Here is an 18982-nt window from a genome sequence, read left to right as displayed (position 1 = left end):
CTTTCTGTTTATCCATAGCCTTGAGAAGAGTGATTTTAGTTTGTTAACTTTTTTCAACGCAGCTCTAGTCTCGCAGTTTTGTTTAGCCTTTTATTTTCCTTAGAGAGTGATTTTGGTTTACCCGGGTTTGTGGAGTTCCCACTGTTGGTGTGGTTTTCTTTTGTGAGTTTTGTTTTTTATTTATTAAGGGAAGTGTCAGGTTATCTATTTTCACAGCCTGTTCATTTGTCACTCATTTTTGAAGCCTGGATTTCCAGAATAAAAGCCTGTGAATTTCTACTTGCTCTGCATCTGAGTCCTCTTTCCAGCCCAGGTCTGACAAGCTAATTTGTACATTTTACCAATAAACCTAATTTGCAGTGCGGGCTTGATAATTTTGATTCCAACTGTATGTACCCCTCTGGAAAAAAGTGCTCTTTCATGACTGGAATCAAACAGTACCAAGAGATCACCATAACCACAGGGAGACATTTTAAACCCTCTTCTTGTGTTTTTTAATTAAAGTTTTTAATAGGCTCACATGGTGTTTTTTTATTCTGTCTTTGATACATGCAGCCTCCCGAAACCCTGGTAGGGACTTACGTTAAAATACACTGTGCAGTGTTTGGCCAATAAAAGTAAAAGTAAATAACAGTCGGTTTGTGGGTCAATATGACCAAAAACAGAAAAGATGTCTGTTTATTATATCATAATAAACTTGGTTAGTTCTAGCACCTTTTCAAGACTTATTGAATTAACTTTAAATTTAGCCATTTTTTAAACATTTATTTAAACTAATTATATCCCCAGGCAGCTGACAGTGCTGCCAAGCATAGGTAAAATTGTAGTCCTTGAGGCTAACGTTAGCTAGCACTCTACTGTTCATAGAAACTTAAAATCTCACCTCTGGTTCTCTCTGACAAATAGGAAACTTGTGTCAACTACATCTCCCCACTCATCCAAACTCATTAAAACGGAGGCTTAGTTTTGTTTTTCTCATTTCAGCATGTTATTACAAGTGTTGGGCAAGCTACTTTCAAAATGCAGTATATTACATACAATTAGATACCTTCATTTTAAAGTACTACATTACATTACAATATTTCCATCTGCACAGAGTAATATATTACTTATTACACTAAATTGCTTTTTTCTTTTTAAATAAAGGCATGCCTCGGACATAGGGATGAGCTGGCAGACATACTACAGCTACGAAATACTGCTCATTTCAGTCACACTGAGACTGAGCACAGAACTTACATACTCCGCTATATTAAACACATGCATAGCCTTTATTAGTATGGTCATGTTGATGTGGATGGATGCTTACAAAAACAACAATCGCTAATGCAGATTGTGATGTGTTACATGACCTAACTGTAGTAATATATTACTGCAATATTATTAGTAACACATTACATTACTCCATTGTATTGTTACATGTTACCACCAACACTGGCATTATAGCCTGAGGCAAGACACTTTCCCCAGAAAAAAACAACCAACAGCCTGCAGTCATTAGGCTAGTTAGTATAAACAATGATTTTGTTCATCCAATCAGGTATTATAGCCTACTGGCAAGAATATAGCCCTTACCAAATGATTACAAGCGAGCAGTTTAGATAGGCTTACTTCTGATCTTTTTTTTCTTCTAAGGAAAGGGGCTTTGTCATAAAACACTACTCCAATATTAGGCTGTCTACACTTGTACCATAACACTTCTCTCTTGTTTTATCAGGACTCTGTTGTTAAAGACTATGCCTCTACCTCGGTATCAACGGATTTTGAGCCCCCACCATCTGGGAGAGGTAGGGCCAGAGGGAGGGGAGCAGGTAGAGGTAGAGGCAGAGGCAATGGCAGAGGGAGGGGGAGAGGCAGAGGAAGAGGAAGAGGGACACAAGAAGACATGAACCCTGAGAGCCAGCAGAGGATCCAGACTTTGCAGGAGCAGCGGGACACAGATGAGGGCCAGAATCCAGGCACTGGACCCTCAGCACAGGGATGGACTCCTCCAGAGGGTCATGACCAGACTCCCTGGCCTGATGTTCGATGTATTGGCCTTGCTGGAGGAATCAGAACAGCCTCGAGTCCCTGGAGGCATTCTCCAGTGGTGTACCTGTTCCAACTGCAGGGAAATGAACACAGACCTGGAGAGACTCTGCTGCAGGCAAACCCCAGAGAACTGTATGGCCAAACATAGCCCATATGCGCCTGTACATACTCGAAGGGGTATTACGGTTGGCTAGGGCTGCCTGGAATGACATCTTTGCCGTTGAGGATGACCAGGAGCCAGGTTCAGAGCAGAGGCAAAACAGGCACGTAGCCTATCGCCAGTTTGTTCTCTGGCAGCACGGTCGCCTGGGGGAGGGCAACAGAGTAGTCCTCCCGAGCTGCTGTGTGTGGCGAATTAGGGACACTTTCCCAGACCCAAGGGCACAGTATGTGGGATTCAGGGTTCGCTGTCTCTTGTAGACAATTACAGGTGTTGCAGTAACTAATTAATAATTTCTAATTTACCTTTCTGTAGCCAGGTAAGTCAACTGAGAACTTGTTCTTATTTGCAATGACGTCCTGTAATTAGCTGATGCCAGCAATTTTCAACAACTCTAGTTTTTAATAAGCCACAGTTTCCTCCCATCACCTCTCTACCAGCAGTATTGTTTTTTAGCCAGTAACAATGGTTTATAGAATTTAAATTAATATTACAAAAGAAACAATGCAACATGATTGCTTAGCTATCATAGTTTCCAATGAATAATAAAAAATGTGCTTAAAAACAGTGCTTAAAAATGTGTTCTGTGGCAATTGTGAATGCCTACAGAACCTGAGAATATCTTCTGTATGAAAAAAACAAAAGTAGATATGAACACTGAGCAAACATGGTTGTCATTTTGCAATATATCTTTTCTTTAACTATTTGCTAACTGCTTTTCTTTCTCTTTCACTTGAGATCCCAGTTTCTTCAACTTTTCAATGAGTATGCTATAATCTTACCCCTTAAAAAAGATTTTGATGCCTCCCACACTGTGCCCATTTTCTCTGTGGATCCAACATTAATTTCAAAGAAGCTTTTGAGGTCCTTAAACAGAAACCTATCAAATACTGGATCTTGGTATCGAGATGTATTGAGTCTCCACCTATTTCTTTTGATGGAATCATTTATGCTGCCAGGCAGAGTTCTACCATTCCATGGTCTGTGAGAGCAATAATACCAATCCTGCATCCCACAATAGATTCAATCATACTTTTAGAAATTAGAAAATAATCTAATCTTGAGTGGGATTTATTTTTATGAGAGTAAAATGTGTACTATTTTTAGGTATTTCATAAGTAAATGTACTGCCTGTCTGTCCTTAGGTATAATCTTACTATAGGTTGTTCTATAAAGGACATTATCCTGGATTTGGTTGAAGTCTCCCCCCATTACTGTATGTGCATTGACAATGCCCCCTAACAATTTATTTACTTTGTGAAGAAAATTTGTGTCCTCACACATTGGGGGCATATATATTGCATAGATTTAACTTCATTCCATTAACTATGGCCTCCACACATATGAGTCTACCATCTACCATTTGTGTTGTTTTAATAATACAAAATTCAGTTTCTTATGCACCAAAATTGCTACCCCATGCTTCTCACTATTGAATGAGTTACAGAATATCTGCCCAACCCAATCTCTTTTAAGTTTAACCACCTCTGAGTCAACCAGTCTGCACCAGTTGGTTGAGATTTAGATAGCTTAAACATTTCCTCCTCTTTACCAGGGCCCGTATTCACAAAGAATCTTAAGGCTAAAAGTAGCTCCTAACAGGCGAATTTAGGAGCAACTCCTAAAAATAATGGGCGTGTCAGTCGTAACTTAAGGACTCCTAATTTTTGAAAATAAGAGTTATTCACAAAACATTTTAAGCCTAAAAGTAGCACCTAAGTCTGGGAGACCTTAGAAGTAGTCCAGAGGACTCCTAACTCGCTAAGACCTGGTCACAGCTGAATGTTTTGGAGACGCTAAATGACAGGGAATTATTAAAACGATGTAGGATGGACCGCGAAGGGACTGAAGTTGTGGTTGAGTTGGCGACCCCAAATCACATAGATGCCGATTCGCACGGGACTGATATTATCACATGACCTCAGCTGTGTTTGGTGAAATATGGTAGGTAATTTGCGGTGGAATTTTTTACTTTACAAATTATGGACATGGCAGATTCACACAGGATTAAGATCACAGACGACCTCCGCAATTATTACAAATTACTGGAGGTCCCCAGGTTATACTAGTCCCGTGCGAATAGGGCTTTTGTCAATTGGAAAAAGTGAGAGGGAGAGGGGAAAAAGTTGCATTCCATCAATACACAAATTGTCTTTGACGCATGTAACAATATACTGGTCATTGTTGCGAAATGGCCCGGATCAACACACGATTCCCGAATTTTAATGGAGAGTGGTTTGATGCAGCTTTTCGAGCAAATGCCGTTTTTCATCGCAATCTTCAAATTTGTAATTTTTGTCCGAACCGATTTTGTTGGGGGGGGGGGGGGTACTTCTCATCATAAACACATTTCTTCATTCAATATCTTTTCATAGGCTTTGTCATGGGCTTGTAGGCAACTTCCTTATTTTCACTTCATGCATTGCGTAGCCTAAATGACTTTTCAATGGGCTGCCCTGTCACTCAACAGCCAATCACCATTGTCACTGCTTCTAAGTGCGTCCTTATAAAATGACATCATCCATAGCAACAGAGAGTTACTTCTAGTTTAGGAGTTCAGTGTTTTCATAACTAAAAGTAGGTCTCAGCGGCTTTGTGAATTACTTTTAAGAAACGACTCCTACATAAAAACTTTTAGTCCGATTTAGGAGTACTCCTAACATTAAGATAAAAGTCTTTGTGAATACGGGCCCAGGTCTTTTATTCTGTTGATATTCCAAGAAAGTATTACATACTTAGCCATTTACCTTATTTTGTGTTTTACCTATAGGTGCCCTAACCAGTGGGAGACAAGCAAGACTACATCATTCAAGTGTTTCTGTGCTGTCCAACTTAAACCCATGATAATTACTCTTCCTGTGCAGGCTCTTGAACACATTGTTAACTGATTCTCCCAACAAAATGAACCAACTGAAACAGTAGCAAAACATGAACAATAGAAACTCCCCACTTCTCACTCTTCACTGAAAAGGACCCTATAACTGGTCCATCTGGCACTTCCAAGAAATGCCCCCAAAACCTGCCCAATCCCCTTCTGCCAACATCCCACATTTTACACTACATGTTGTGATTTGCAGCACCATGTTATACAAGCTTTGGTCTTATTAGAGACAGGCGGTTAGTCAAAATGCTGTAGTTTCACAGCTAAAAAAAGAGAAAATAAGTGGGTAAATTCTCTGCATTTGTGCTCATGTTTCTTTCTTTATTGCCTTCTGCAGAGATCTCCAGCACTGTACTGCGCTGCTCTGCTTTTGTTCACCTGAATCCCTCCACGCCGGCTCTATTCAACCCTCCTTCCCTTCCTGCCTGCCTTCCCTGCAACCCCTGTTATCTCATTCACATGACCCTCCAGCACCGTTTGTTGATTAGTAAAAGTAAAAGTGGCAGAGGTGAGAAGAGAGCCAACTGACCCAGGCAACAGTGACAATGAAGTCTCCAGTGACACTGAAAATGCGAGTGCTTCCCCTGCCCTGGTTACTAATTTAGGGGCTACTACAGTGACTGTGTGTTTCACACATATCACTGACGGACAGTGCTCCAGTTTGCGCCCATTCAGAGGCTGCATTGAAATGTATTATGACGCATTCAAGTTCTACTCAGTAATTATGAGCATCTGACGAAGGTCAGTTAGGTTATCATGATGTGTCCAATATGGTCTTGTAAAATGTGTTATTAGTGGGACATTTGAATAGCCTAAATACAAAAAAGTTAAATGTTCAAAGATTTGTTTGTTTTCATAGCAATATAAAATAAAAGACACCATAATAGCTGACAAGAACAAAGTAAAAAAGACTATTTAGAGTTGTGGACAGTTTACACTGACTTTTGAATGGTTTAAGAATATTTTTTGCCTGGGAAAGTGAAGCTGTCCACCTAGAGCTATGGTACTAAGAAGCCCATTTAGATTTTGTCCAAGAATAGGTTAGTTCTGCATCAGTTTCTCCATGAAACATAACATATAATGTTTACAATATATATAATGGAACAATAAACCTTTATGCTCTGCTGCACTAGAATCAGCAGTGGCTGCTTCATCTGAGTTTGACCCCACAGCAGTCGCTCAGCCCAGCAGTCCAATGATGCCTTTGATGGTGAGTGAGTGATGTAGACACTGGTTGGCTGTTTTGGTTTATTAGTGACCCACTACCTATTTGTTGAGTGGTTAATTGAAAATGTATTTGCAATCAGAGGTGTAATAACGTGTTGCAAATCAGTGAAATGAGAATAAGACAACTAATTATACATAATTTACATAATAATACTCTGACTTGTTAAGTCGTTAATCGTAAAAAAGGAAACAAATTGGGTGTATTACACCAGGCACCGTCAAGAATACTGAAAAACAAGAAAATTGAAGGTGGCAATGAATGGGGTAGAGGGGCCCACACCGATATTCTTTCAGGTGGCCCAGAATTCCTAGCAACTGCCCTGCTGAGAAGTTACTTAATTCAGAAAACCAGCGACGCTACCACCAAGCTAGTGAGAAATGTAGTTTAACTACTAGCACCGTTCCCTTAGCTACGCTTCTGCCCATCACTGGTTTGTACTGTGCTGTCTTGTGTGGTGAGATATTCCTATCTATCTATCTATCTATCTATCTATCTATCTATCTATCTGTACACTGCACTCTCGGCTTTGAATCCTTCTTTGATTCAAGATGAATCTGTCGGTGGGGCTTTGATCACATTGGGCAGTTGATCCAAAAGAGATTGGTCAACTAGATTTAGAGGTACGGCTTGATGAGGACTGGTGGAGTGGAATTGTGAGAGATGTGAGATTTCCTATTCTGGGTAAGCTGGTAAAAGCACTTCTGAGTATCTTCACTGGCCCCTTGATCGAGGGATCCTTCAATCTGATGGATGACATCCTCGAAGTTGACAGATGCTCAATGAATTTGAAGACTTATGAAAGCCTTGCAATAGTCAAATCTGCAATTAAAGCAAGGGAGGGGACAGCCACAACAATGAAGATAGAGCAGCTATTGAGGAGGTCCTGCCTGGAGTCATATTAACCATATCAGCTGCACCTGAAAAGGAAGAAAGAGAGGGAAGAAGCACTAAAAAAGAGAAAGCTGACAGATGCAGCAAAGGTTCTGTCGTCTGTGAGGGCAAGCAAACTAGTGCACCAGGCCAGGAATACGACTAGACCACTTAAAGCCTCCTCTCAGTCCTCTGTCTCTGCTGGACTCAAAGCCTCCTCTCAGTCCTTTGCCGGACTCCAAGCCTCCTCTCAGTCCTCTGCCGGGCTCCAAGCCTCCTCTCAGTCCTCTGTCATGGAGATGTGAAAGTATGATGTCGGGCAATATTTCATAAAGGCCGCCAAATTCAAAATGGCCGACTTTGAAGGGATGTGTAGATGTATTCAGGGCGAGACTGTCTACATTTATGAGGAATTTTGTGGAGATGGGGCATTGTATGTGGAAGTTATGAGGACATGATGCTTGACAGAAGAGGGGAAAAATGGCGTATGCCGTCACGCCCACCAGGTATGACACAGCTGAATGATGTCCATAACTTTTGTTCTTCAAGGCATGAAGATGATACTGAGTGAATGTGAAGACTGTGGTGTTTAAGCTCTAGGACAAGATAGTTTTCAAAGTCGGCATGAATTTATCAAAAAACGCCGTCACACATCAAAATGGCTGACTTCCTGTTGGACTGAGAGTATGGGTCCAAATGGGTTTTTTGTGCGTCTGGTCATGATGAATGTGCATACCAATTTTCGTCCTTCTATGTGCAAGTAGGAGGCGGGGCATCACAATAGGGGGTGCTACAGAGCCCGCAGGTCACGACCGCGCCCCATGACAACACAGATATTTTCAGGGCGACTCCCTCTGCATTCCTGAGAGATTTGGCCAAGATAGGAAATGTATGAAGAAGTTCGAGGACATGATGCTTTACAGCGAAGGATTTGAATTGATCGCTCCACCGCGGCCAGCAGGTATGACGTAGGATAAAGATTTCCGTAACTTTTCATCTTCAAGGTCAGAGGATGATACTGAGTGACTGTGAAGTCGGTGGTGTTACATCTGTAGGAGGAGATAATTTAAGTACGAAGATGGGCAAGATTTCAAAATGGCGGCCAAAAGCAAAATGGCCAACTTAGTATTGATGCTGATATTTATTCGGGGAGACAGCCTCTACAATTATGAGCAGTTTTGGTGTGGATAGGAAATTGTATGTTGAAGTTATAAAGCCTTGATGCTTGACGGCGAGGGGAAAAAATGGTTTCCACCGCCCCGTCCACTAGAGTTTGACGCAGCTGAATGATTTCCATAACTTTTGTTCTTCAAGGCATGAAGAAGATAATTGAGCTAATTTGAAGACTGTGGTGTTTAAGCCCTAGGACAAATAGTTTTCAAAGTAGGCATGAATTGGACAAAAATGCCACCACACATCAAAATGGCTGCCTTCCTGTTGGAGTGATGGTATCAGTCCCACAACTTTTTTGTGCGTCTGGTCATGAGGAATCTGCGTAACGAATTTCGTTCATCTATGCGCATGTGGAGGGCAGGCAAGAACATTAGGGGGCGCTACAGAGCCTGCAGGTCACGCCCACGCCCAATGACATTGAATTATAAAATTTTTCACCAGATGTGATATATATTCAAAATTTGGTGAGTTTTGGGGTATGTTCAGGCTTCCAAAACAGCAGTTAAAGTGCAGAAGAATAATTTTTTCCCTTCCAATTACAATAGGGACCTCACAGGTCGATGACCTGCTCGAGCCCTAACTAGAACTGCAAGCAGTTATGAACGGGGGCCAAGCCCCCCCGCGCACCGCAGAGCCCACGGAAGTGGGCCCCAAAGGATGACGGGCTCGGGGCAAAAGTGAGGACACAGACCAACGTCTGAGCTGTGGTATTCGCTGTAATAGGAAGTTCACTGGAAGTGCAAAAGCTGAATGTGTGCCGAATGGAATTTGTTGTGACCACCTTCAAGATATGGCGCCTCAGGATTGGCCCTACATCATACGACCAAATTTCGTGGAAAATCGGTGTAGCCGTTCAAGAGATATAAACTTCCCATATTTGTAGCGCCCCTTAGTGGCCAAAATTCGCCAAATTCGGTTCATCCCTTCCCAGTCTCATGGCAACCAAGGATCTCAAATTTGGTGTTATAGCATTTAGTTTGACTGAGATATCAAACAGTTTACATTTTTATAGCTAGCTACAGAAATTTGTTTGTTAATAAGTTGCGCATTCGCGCAAAATTCTTTTGATAACTTTTGATCAGGTCCAGCTGAAGAGTGTACATGCCAAGTTTCATGCAGATCGGACAAAATCCCAAGGAGGAGTTCGAAAAAGTAGGTTTTCCAGTTTTTGCGAAAAAAAAACTTTCTAACCGGAAGTGGGCGTGGCCAATCGCAAAGTGATTCAGCTCCATTCAGGGAATCTGGGCATACAAGGTTTTTGAATGAATGACATACGGTTTGGCAATTATAGGCAAAAACGTGTTGGCCTAGGTTATAGCACCCCCTGCAGGCGGATATATGTAGTTTTTTGTGTCTGAGATATTCGCAGGAGTCTGGACCAACCCTCCAAATTGCACCGCCCTCCCTTGCACGGTTTAGAATGCAGCACCACTTTTAGCCGGAGAAAAATAGAAATAAAATTCTTTACAATTACAAACCGCTGGTCCTTGGAAACGCGGCCCCTCGGGCTTGGCCCTCTAAAAATCTTTACAATTACAATAGGGTCCCTAGAACTGTTGGTCCTAGGAAACGCGCATGCTTGCATACACGTTCCCTCGGCCCCTTGGGCTTGGCCCCCTAAAAAATAAAACAGCTTTGCAGCTCCGGTGGCTGAGAGCCAAGTTGGATGAGAACAGCTTCAATGAGCAGCTTCAGCTTGTAACGCGCCACATTTAATAGTCGGTAACAGCGTTCTAACAATGGAAATAGTAATTAGTTAGATTACCCTGAAAAAAAGTAACGCCATTAGTAACGCCATTTATTGTAACGCCATTTATTGTAACGCCGTTATTCCCAACATTGCTGACGAGTGAGTGTAAGTTGATGCTGATAGCAACATGGACCACGCCACTGTTATTCATATAGTATGTATCTTTGATGGATACATTTCATATACACATGCGTCCTTTCATATCAAGTTGGTTTGCTTTATTTGCATGAATGTGCGCCCAAAATATGAATGGATGTGATTACCCCAAATGTAGTCCCCAAATTCTGGCCTGTAAAGCAATAGCTGCAACATGATTAGATATTTTTATGAAATAGATATTGACTGTCTTCAGCATACTGTGAATATTTATACTTTCAACAGTAAATAATTTAGATATTCCTGGACAAAACTGTACAGATGTCCCAGTTCATACAACATTTTTTTCCACGTGTTCATGATTGGGGGAGCGGCTGTGGAGAGAGGTCTGAGTGCAGGGAGGGGGTGGGGTTTACTGGCTGGAAACTTTCAAAATCTAGCCTGGACTTGACGTTTTTCAAACATACCTACCTGTTGTAAATGGAAGGCTGTTGATTCTGCATGAGATGAATGAAATATTCAACAACTGCAGTAAATGTCGATGATTGATTTTGGTCACAATAGTGCATATACAGATCATTGAATCATGACTGTAGTGGAGTCACAGTAGATTATAGTTGAGTCATGTATTTCTGCATGCAGCAGGTTTCAGCCACAGGTCAAAGTCTAGGAGATGGTGCGTGGGAACAGCACAGCATGGTAATCTCAGGTACTGAGCAGCCAGGTGAATGTTTAACAGCCAAGCCCTTCTCTACACCTTCAGCGCCTCATGATCTTCAGTCTTTTTGTTCTCTGCCAAACTGGTGCGATTGCTTTCACTTCATCATGCACTGACATTGTGGCATATGAGTCCCAATGGAGCACCTACAGTTTATAAAACTGATGATTAAAGTCACAGTTATTGTTCTACACTGTAAAGGTAAATGCCAAGTCTTGTTTTGTGTTGTTTCAGTTTCCAGTTTAAAGGACAGCCTTTTGCATTGTATATTTGCTTGATTTTTGCAAACTTGTTTTCAGTCCAGGTAATCCTCCTGTGTTTTCAGATTCCTCAGCTGACGCTTCAAGGAAGCAGAGTGTGTTGGTGGGCACAGACGTGACTCTCAGCTGCCTGTTTGATAAACTGTCCGAACAGGTGGAGTGGAGTACTCTAACTGTTGAGTGGAACATGGCGGATAAACGTGCAGAGAAGAAGGTTGTCTACACTCTCGTGGATGGTAGAGCGCATGTGAACAGAGATGGCTCTGCGGTGGATAAAACGCGACTTCTGGAGAGTGATGCATCTCTGCAGCTTCGTAACGTGACTGTGAGGGATGAGGGGCTGTACACTTGCAGAATCATCACACCTGTGGTCTACACAGAGACCACTTCCCTGGAAGTGCTGGGTAATCTGTTTCTACTCTGATCTGAGTCACACTCTCTTGATTTAGAAAATAACTCAACATATACTACTGTACTTCACTGTCAGAGGTTTTATATGAAATCTTATTTTTCACTGAGAAGGCTCAAACAACCTTTCCAGTGTACAATCCCTTTCCTCACACTGCTCTTTCTTAAAAGACTGTCCATTATGCTCCTTATTTTTTTTTTTCTTTTTTCCCCTCCAGTGATTAAAGTTGCATGTCAGACTTCTGGTATAGAAGCTTAAGAGTGTCACCTCAATAATGTGTTCCATTAAATTACATTTAATTAAACAAAAGACTTGGCTCAACTCAAAAAAATAACAAATGAAGTTGTCAGCACTTTCAAAGTATGTGTTAGATCAATAGCTTTCTTTGCTTGGTGCTTAGCTAAAGCCTTTATGCCGCCGAGAGTTCTTTTTACGTGCTTTGAGTTTTCCCTTGTTTTTGCACTTACTTGGTTTGTTGAAGTTGATTGTAGTCTGTCCAGTTGGTTATGAGTGGGTTGTGTGAGTGTGTGCATGAGTTGGCTATAAATCGAATTAATAAATCGAATTAACTAAAAGTATAAATAAACAAAGGTGCGCTAATATTTATCGATCGATTGATATCCAAAAATAGCATTCTATATTGTGTCGGTAATTGACGAAAATCAAAACAAAAACGGAGCAGAGCAGAGCAGTAAAAAGACTGTGTGCTGTCCTGGCATTCACTGTTTGTTGCACACCTGCGTGTAATTAGTGGCCTGATTATAAAGGCCTTTCATTATTACCACTGGTCAACACCAGATGGTGACATTTCTCATATTTAAATGAGCAACAAAAAAATTAACAAAAAATGGCTCCAACATACCGGCCCCTATTGTTACGGACTTACGGTAATAACAATAACTCAAAAGAAATATGGAGCCAAACATTCTTATGTAGTGCAATCTAAATATGAGATGTACTTGTTACAGGCAGGATGTTCAAGCCTGTTCCTTAATCGATCATCCTGAATGCAGCACCAACAAACAGAGTTTGTTGATGGGCCTCTCTAGGATGCTAGTTTTTGTCTTCAGCTTCACACTTCTCACAAGTCCTCTTGAATCTGGTGTTGCTTCAATCACTTGAGCTAACATCCATGATCCTCTTGGTGCGTTGCTGTATGCTATCAATACAATGTCTCCCTTTTCAAGGCTTTTCCGGATGTGAATCCATTTTTGGCGCTTCAAATACCATGCCACAGCTCTCTTAAGCTTGTTTAGGGTTGAATAGTGGTTTATCAAACAGCTGATGGGATTTTCCTCTTCTGTTCGAATGAAATTGGCTGTGACATTGCCTTTGATTTCAGGATCATCTGTTGCTATGGGACCAAGGTCTGCACCGGATTATGGCGATGAGTCCTCCTTTTCTTGTAAGAACTCTGGACCATTCTTCCATGATTGACAGCTGAGAAATTCTTCAGCAGTGAGACCTCAGGACACATGGTCTGCAGGGTTTGTCTTTGTATTCACATACAGCCACTGTCCGACATCAGACATTTCTCGGATTGTGCTTACTCTGTTAGCTACAAATGTCTTGAATCTTTTGGTTTTGTTTCTGATGTACTTCAAGACAGATGTGGTATCCGTCCAAAATACAGATTTTGTCAGTGGAAGCTGAAGTTCTGTTATTAGCATTTTGTTGATACGCACTGCAAGAACTGCTGCTGCAAGTTCAATTCTTGGGATAGTAACTTGTTTCAATGGTGCAACTCTTGTTTTTGCCATGACAAGGGCAACATGAACTTCATTGTCTTGATTGGTCTTCCTCAAGTATGACCATATCCCGATTCACTTGTGTCACAAAAATGATGAAGGCTTGCTGATGTAATTTTGCCAAAATCCTGTGGCTTTAGACATCTGGGAATGCTAAAGCTTTCCATCTGTTGTAGTCCAGTCAGCCACTTCTGCCAAGCCTGATGAAAGGCCTCTGGAATTCGATCATCCCATCTGTATTTCAGTTGACACAGTTTTTGCAGGATGTGTTTGGCAGTGAAGACAACTGGCGCCAAAAATCCCAGAGGGTCGTAAACTCACGGTGGAGAGAATTCCTCTTCGTGTAGCTGTTTGGTTCTTAATGTTCACTTGGAACCTTAATGTATCCTCCTCCACGTTCCATTGCACTCCTGTAGGAGACTATCACTTGATAGAAAAAGGGTTAAATAATTACTGGTAATTATTCACAGTCTTATACAGGGCACCACCTTCGTTTGTTAAACTAGTTTGAATAATCCGAAGGACATTATTCAAATTCAACTGTACAAGTTTGGCTTAAACAGTTGAAATCAATTTAATCAGTCTCTTATTCTGAAGCAGTGACTCCTTTCCACGTCTCAATCGATTTTCCACGTCAAATTAAACTCGCACAGACAACGACATACGGATATATATATGTTTATTAACAAAATAAATGCAGAGTAAATGATATGAGATAATAATTCAAACGAGTAATAACAAATAACAGAAAAGGTGAAGATTGTGGGAGTGAGTTATTGAACAGCTGACTTCGAAACGATGGTGGATTTGAGTGTAACAATCGGTTCATTCATAAAATCACGGGAGTAACTCCTATCCTACCAGTACGATATGCGAAATTTTCTTTGAGCTTATAAGGTAGAAGTCGAAGCTTTATAGACACCAACTCTGATTTTTGTGACTCCAGCTGTGTGCAGAGATTTCAGCCTACTTGTTTGTAGAAGGAGAGGTCCACGGGATGTCCCTCTGGTCCTCTCTCGTCTTGGCTGCAAAGGCAACAGCAGGCCGGTGACGCGGGTCTTCCCCAGTGACGTAGTTAGTCTGCCCAACGGGATTCCATTTGAGTGCGCTGCGGGCGGTCAGGCTCGGCTGGATGTCGACTTCTCTGGTCAGCTGGAGATGCTGTTCCGGCTTCTTGAACAGTTCGATTTCTGTACCGGATTTTTGATGTATGATCAGCGTCTTAGTCAGAGTGTCTTTGGTGTGGTGAAGATTCAGCTTTGACTTATTAACGGTGTTATGACCCAGCTCAAAAGGGGAAAAGGCAGTAACATAAAACCAGGTGTAGTAGGTAATTTAAGTTATTTATTTTGTGGACACGGGATCGTCCAAGGAAAAATACAACCAAAAACGAAGGACAGAGGGCCTGAGGGTGCTGGTAAATCAAAGAAACAAATATAACCAAAAGAGGACTCGAAAACTGAGCTACTGTTCTTTTTTAAACAAACTGAACAAAAAAAACTCCCTGTCTACTTCCGGCCTACAAACCAAAAACACAGTCAACACAGCACCCTTCTTAATGGATTTAACAAGAGAAAACTACATGCGAGTGCGATCAGTCAATAACAATTTTTAACCCTGGCCCAGTCCACAGACAACAGACAATCAACACGTGTCTCAGTCACAAGTACAGTTTCGAGAGACACTTAGGCGTGCTGCTCAAGAGTAATCACAGCTGCCCCACTGCCATGCTGGCCAGGAATATATATACACTTCTGCAACTTGCTCCGCCCAGATTGGTGCGTCATCCAGGTGCCGGTCCAATTCGATTTCCTCAGGCCAAGAAGGAGGAGAAGGAGGGGCACCCACATCCTGAAACCACTCAGAGACAACACATACAAACACACACACACACAGACAAACAGAGGCAGAGCTCGGCAACGGCCGTAACAAACGGATTTAACTTCTTGTCTAAAATAACTGGAGGATGAAACGTTGGCCGGCAAATCGGCCTTAGTCACTAAATACAAGAATAGTAATTGCTTATGTTTTCGAAATAAAAGTATTCTCTAAAGCAAAATTCATTACTTAGAAAAATTATTCAACCAGTGGTTCAGATTTTTCAGCGTAGGTCGCAAAACTTAGCAAGGCATGGAATCAAATGTTGAAAAATAAAAAGTTACGCAACGTAAAAAGTGCACAAGCAAGAAAAACAAAGGAAAAACACGAGCGTAAAAAAAAAAAAAGCAAGAGAGCGGAGACACTATGTCTCCGTCTTTTAAGGCTTAGTAGTAGGCGGGTCCGAGGAGCGGCTTGGCCAGTCACTTCCTTCAGTGATGTCACCTATTTAATTGCGGACTTATCACTTATTACTGAATTAAACTATCCTTCTGAAAGTTTTAAGATCGTGATTGACTGTTCACCTAAATCCACCATGGTTTTTACATAAACCTTTTGGTTACATGAATAAAAGGAAATAAACAAAATTGCATAATAGGCAAAAGGAATAATCAGTTATAATACATGCAACACACTGATACATAACCTCCGCCAGCATTGATGGCTCAAACCTGTTTCATACAGTGCCGACTTATACTTTCAAAACATATGTCGGAGGTAAGAGAAAAGTATAGATAAACAAGATTATGGATTACATTACTTAAGAAAGTCCTCTGGGAACTATACCGAAACTTACCACAAGGTGGCACTGTGGCTCCATCACTCATTCAGGTATTAATTCAGAAACTTATAACGTGGATTAGAATTACATCAGGAAGATAATAAACATATCAAAATGCGGGTCTGGTCCTGCTGTTGAAAAATATATCATTAAGGCAAAGGTGAGGTCTCAGTTTACATGTGTCCTGGATCAGGAAAGAAACCAGGACTATTTTCACTCTGTTTGTATAGAAATGTTTATGTCTCTCTTTTACGATCCTTGATTTCACAGTGACATGGGACAGTCAGATGCTGGTGGTTATCTTTGACACATGGCTCTTGTCCTTTTGGCCGGAAACTGGGTGAAGGAATATTTAGTCCACAGATAGGCTTTTGTTTGGAAGCCACAGTTTATAATATGAGAGATGATTTTGTCATGAGGTTGAGAGGGGAAAGAAGGGGAAAAAGGAAGCAGACCTTTGTGATAAAGGACACAAAAGGGTTTAAGAGGAGGGGGAGGTCACGCAGACCCACAGCCAGGCCTCCTGCTAGGAGAACAGCATGGGCCGGGTCCCTACACTCCCAAAGCTCTTTCTTCTGGTAAGTGCTCTTGATCTAAGTCGAGTTCTTTGATGTCCTTGTCTCCCTCTTCCTCAAGGATTGAACTCAGCACAACTCGGCTGTTGCTTATCCATTTGGTTAAACGAAAGCCACCTTGGGCACACAAGGTTTGAAGTTCCTGACACAGAAATACCTTCCGCCTCAGATGACTCAGACTTGAGGCAATCATCTACGTAAAAATTGGTTTTCACGGTGTCAATGGCTTCTGCTGTTTGTTGCCTTCAGCAGTCCATTTCAAGGCGTAGCTTGCACAACTTGGAGAAGAAGTTGCTCTGAACAAATGCACTGTCATTCGATCTTCCACAAGGTTCTTACCCTAGTCGCCATTTAGCCACCACAGGAACCGAAAGAAGTTGCTGTCCTGCGGTGTGACTTTGACCTGATGAAACATCCCCTCAATATCTGCCATAAATGGCTCATGTCAAAAGCGAAGCAATACTCCCAAAAGAGTGTTAGTCAGATTTGGGCCTTGCAGGAGCTTGTCATTTAATGATGTTCCTTGAAAACTGGCTGAACAGTCAAAGACAGCCCGAAGCTTAAGTTTCTTTGGATGTCTCACACCATAGATACCACACTTTGCCTTTCTCTTGTTGTAGCTGGTCATGTTGCACAATTTCTGCATGACCTTGTACGATTACGTTCTTGATGAAGTTACTCTATTCTTGGTAGCATTCAGGGTCTTTTTGGAACTTCCGTTTTAATGATAGTGCACGCTGCTCTGCTAGCTGGCGGTTGTTTGGCATTGTTATGTCATTTTCTTTGAATGGAAGTTTTAGCTCAGTGGTGTCAAACTGATCCAGTGAATGGCCATGTGGCTGCAGGTTTTCATTCATTCATTGGAATGAAAACCTGCAGCCACATGGCCCTTTACTGGATCAGTTTGACACCACTGTTTTAGCTGGTAATGTCCGTCTTTTAGTTTTGCAGAGTTGGACAAAATTTCCAAGAACATCTTGTCCTCTATTTCTGTCTTCGCTTCTCTACACTTCTGGGTAGTTTTGATTACACTGCTGTACAAGGAGATCGTTTAGGTTGACAATTGATATTTGATTACTGAAAACATGGTAAGGACCTTCTGTATCTGCAGCATTCTCATGTAAGAGACCATTGGCCACCCAACCAATTCTTGTGTCAACAGCATAGGGTCCTGTACCTTGGCTGTTGATGATGTTCCACGGTTCCATTAGCTGGCGTATATCATTTCCAATCAAGAGTCCAATATCTGCATTGATATGTGGCAGCTTAATCCCTTTTAGGTAGCTCCATTCCTTTATATCATCCTGAGTAGGAATCTGATCTTTTCTTGGGTGTACACATGTGGTAATTTAATGAAATCATCTCCTTCGATTCTTGACACTTCAAGTCCACTAACCATATTGAAGGGATATTCCGGTGTAAATTTAATCCATTGTCTAACACACCGTGAAACTGTGTTAGACTCTCTCGAGAGAGATAAAGTTTGCAGACCATGAGCTAACGTAGTTTTAGCATCCTCAGACACGACCGCACGACAACATTACATCGCAGTAAACGGGTCCAAATATAAAACCACCATCAAAAAGCCACAAATAATCCTCAGAACAGCACCCAGCTTAAGCAACATTACAAATAGGGTCCCGGCACATATTTCGAGGCATCAAACATTTGATATCATTGCCGGATTTGTCGGAATAGATAAACAAATCTCACCACCCAAGAAGCTTTCCTTGTTGTGGGGAAGCCCTGTGAGTCGAGTACCGAGTGCAGAAGAGTTCCGCAGCTCAATGATGATCATTAATGCGGGACTCTACTGCACTTGGTAATCGACTTATTACCAAGATGTCGTTTTCGAAGAACTTCTTTAGCAATCTCCGTGCTTCTTTGTAGCCTCTCTCTGGGCTCATGTACAGGCAGCTTTGCACAATAACCTTTGGTTTTCCATCTGTAAATTGCTCTAGGAAGAATAGTCGGTCACGGTCATTGTTTATTTATTCTTCAATGCACTGTTCGAAAGCAATAATGAAGATGATGAACTGTAAAGGGTCCCCTTTAAATACAGGAATCTCTCGGGATAGTAAGAGAGCATGTTTTTGTTCCTTTATAAGCATTTGTGTGATTTCATTTTGTTTCCTCATAATGTCCAATTTGCGTTCACTCTGCTGTAGTCCTGAAGGCATTCTACTCCTTGCTACTGGCTGGTCAACCTGCCTCTCATTCCTTTCCTGCACTGTACATGGATGGCCACTAGGGACAGCTGCAAGGGATGGTGTGTCAGGGAGACTGCATTCTCTTCCTCTTCATCATTGTATTCCTCTTCATCTTCTTCATCATCATCATCATCATCAACATCATCATCATATTCTTCTTCATCATTGTCAATAACATATTCCCCTTCATCATCAGCACACTCAATCTTAATTA

General features: G+C 41.6%; 1 gene segment (V, D, J or C); it reads left to right on the top strand.

Moving 5' to 3' along the window:
- Positions 1 to 10989: 10989 nt before the first annotated feature.
- Positions 10990 to 18982, top strand: part of LOC115583512 (Ig epsilon chain C region-like) — a 49829-nt gene continuing 41836 nt past the window's right edge. Inside the window, 2 exon segments of the C gene segment in view lie at positions 10990 to 11108; positions 11233 to 11571. Coding sequence covers positions 11045 to 11108; positions 11233 to 11571 — 403 coding nt within the window.

The sequence above is a fragment of the Sparus aurata genome, chromosome 6 (assembly GCF_900880675.1).
Source record: "Sparus aurata chromosome 6, fSpaAur1.1, whole genome shotgun sequence".
In the NCBI taxonomy this organism is placed as follows: Eukaryota; Metazoa; Chordata; class Actinopteri; order Spariformes; family Sparidae; genus Sparus; species Sparus aurata.
Note: the sequence above shows the minus strand (reverse complement) of the source record. Positions and strands in the feature narration are given on the sequence as shown.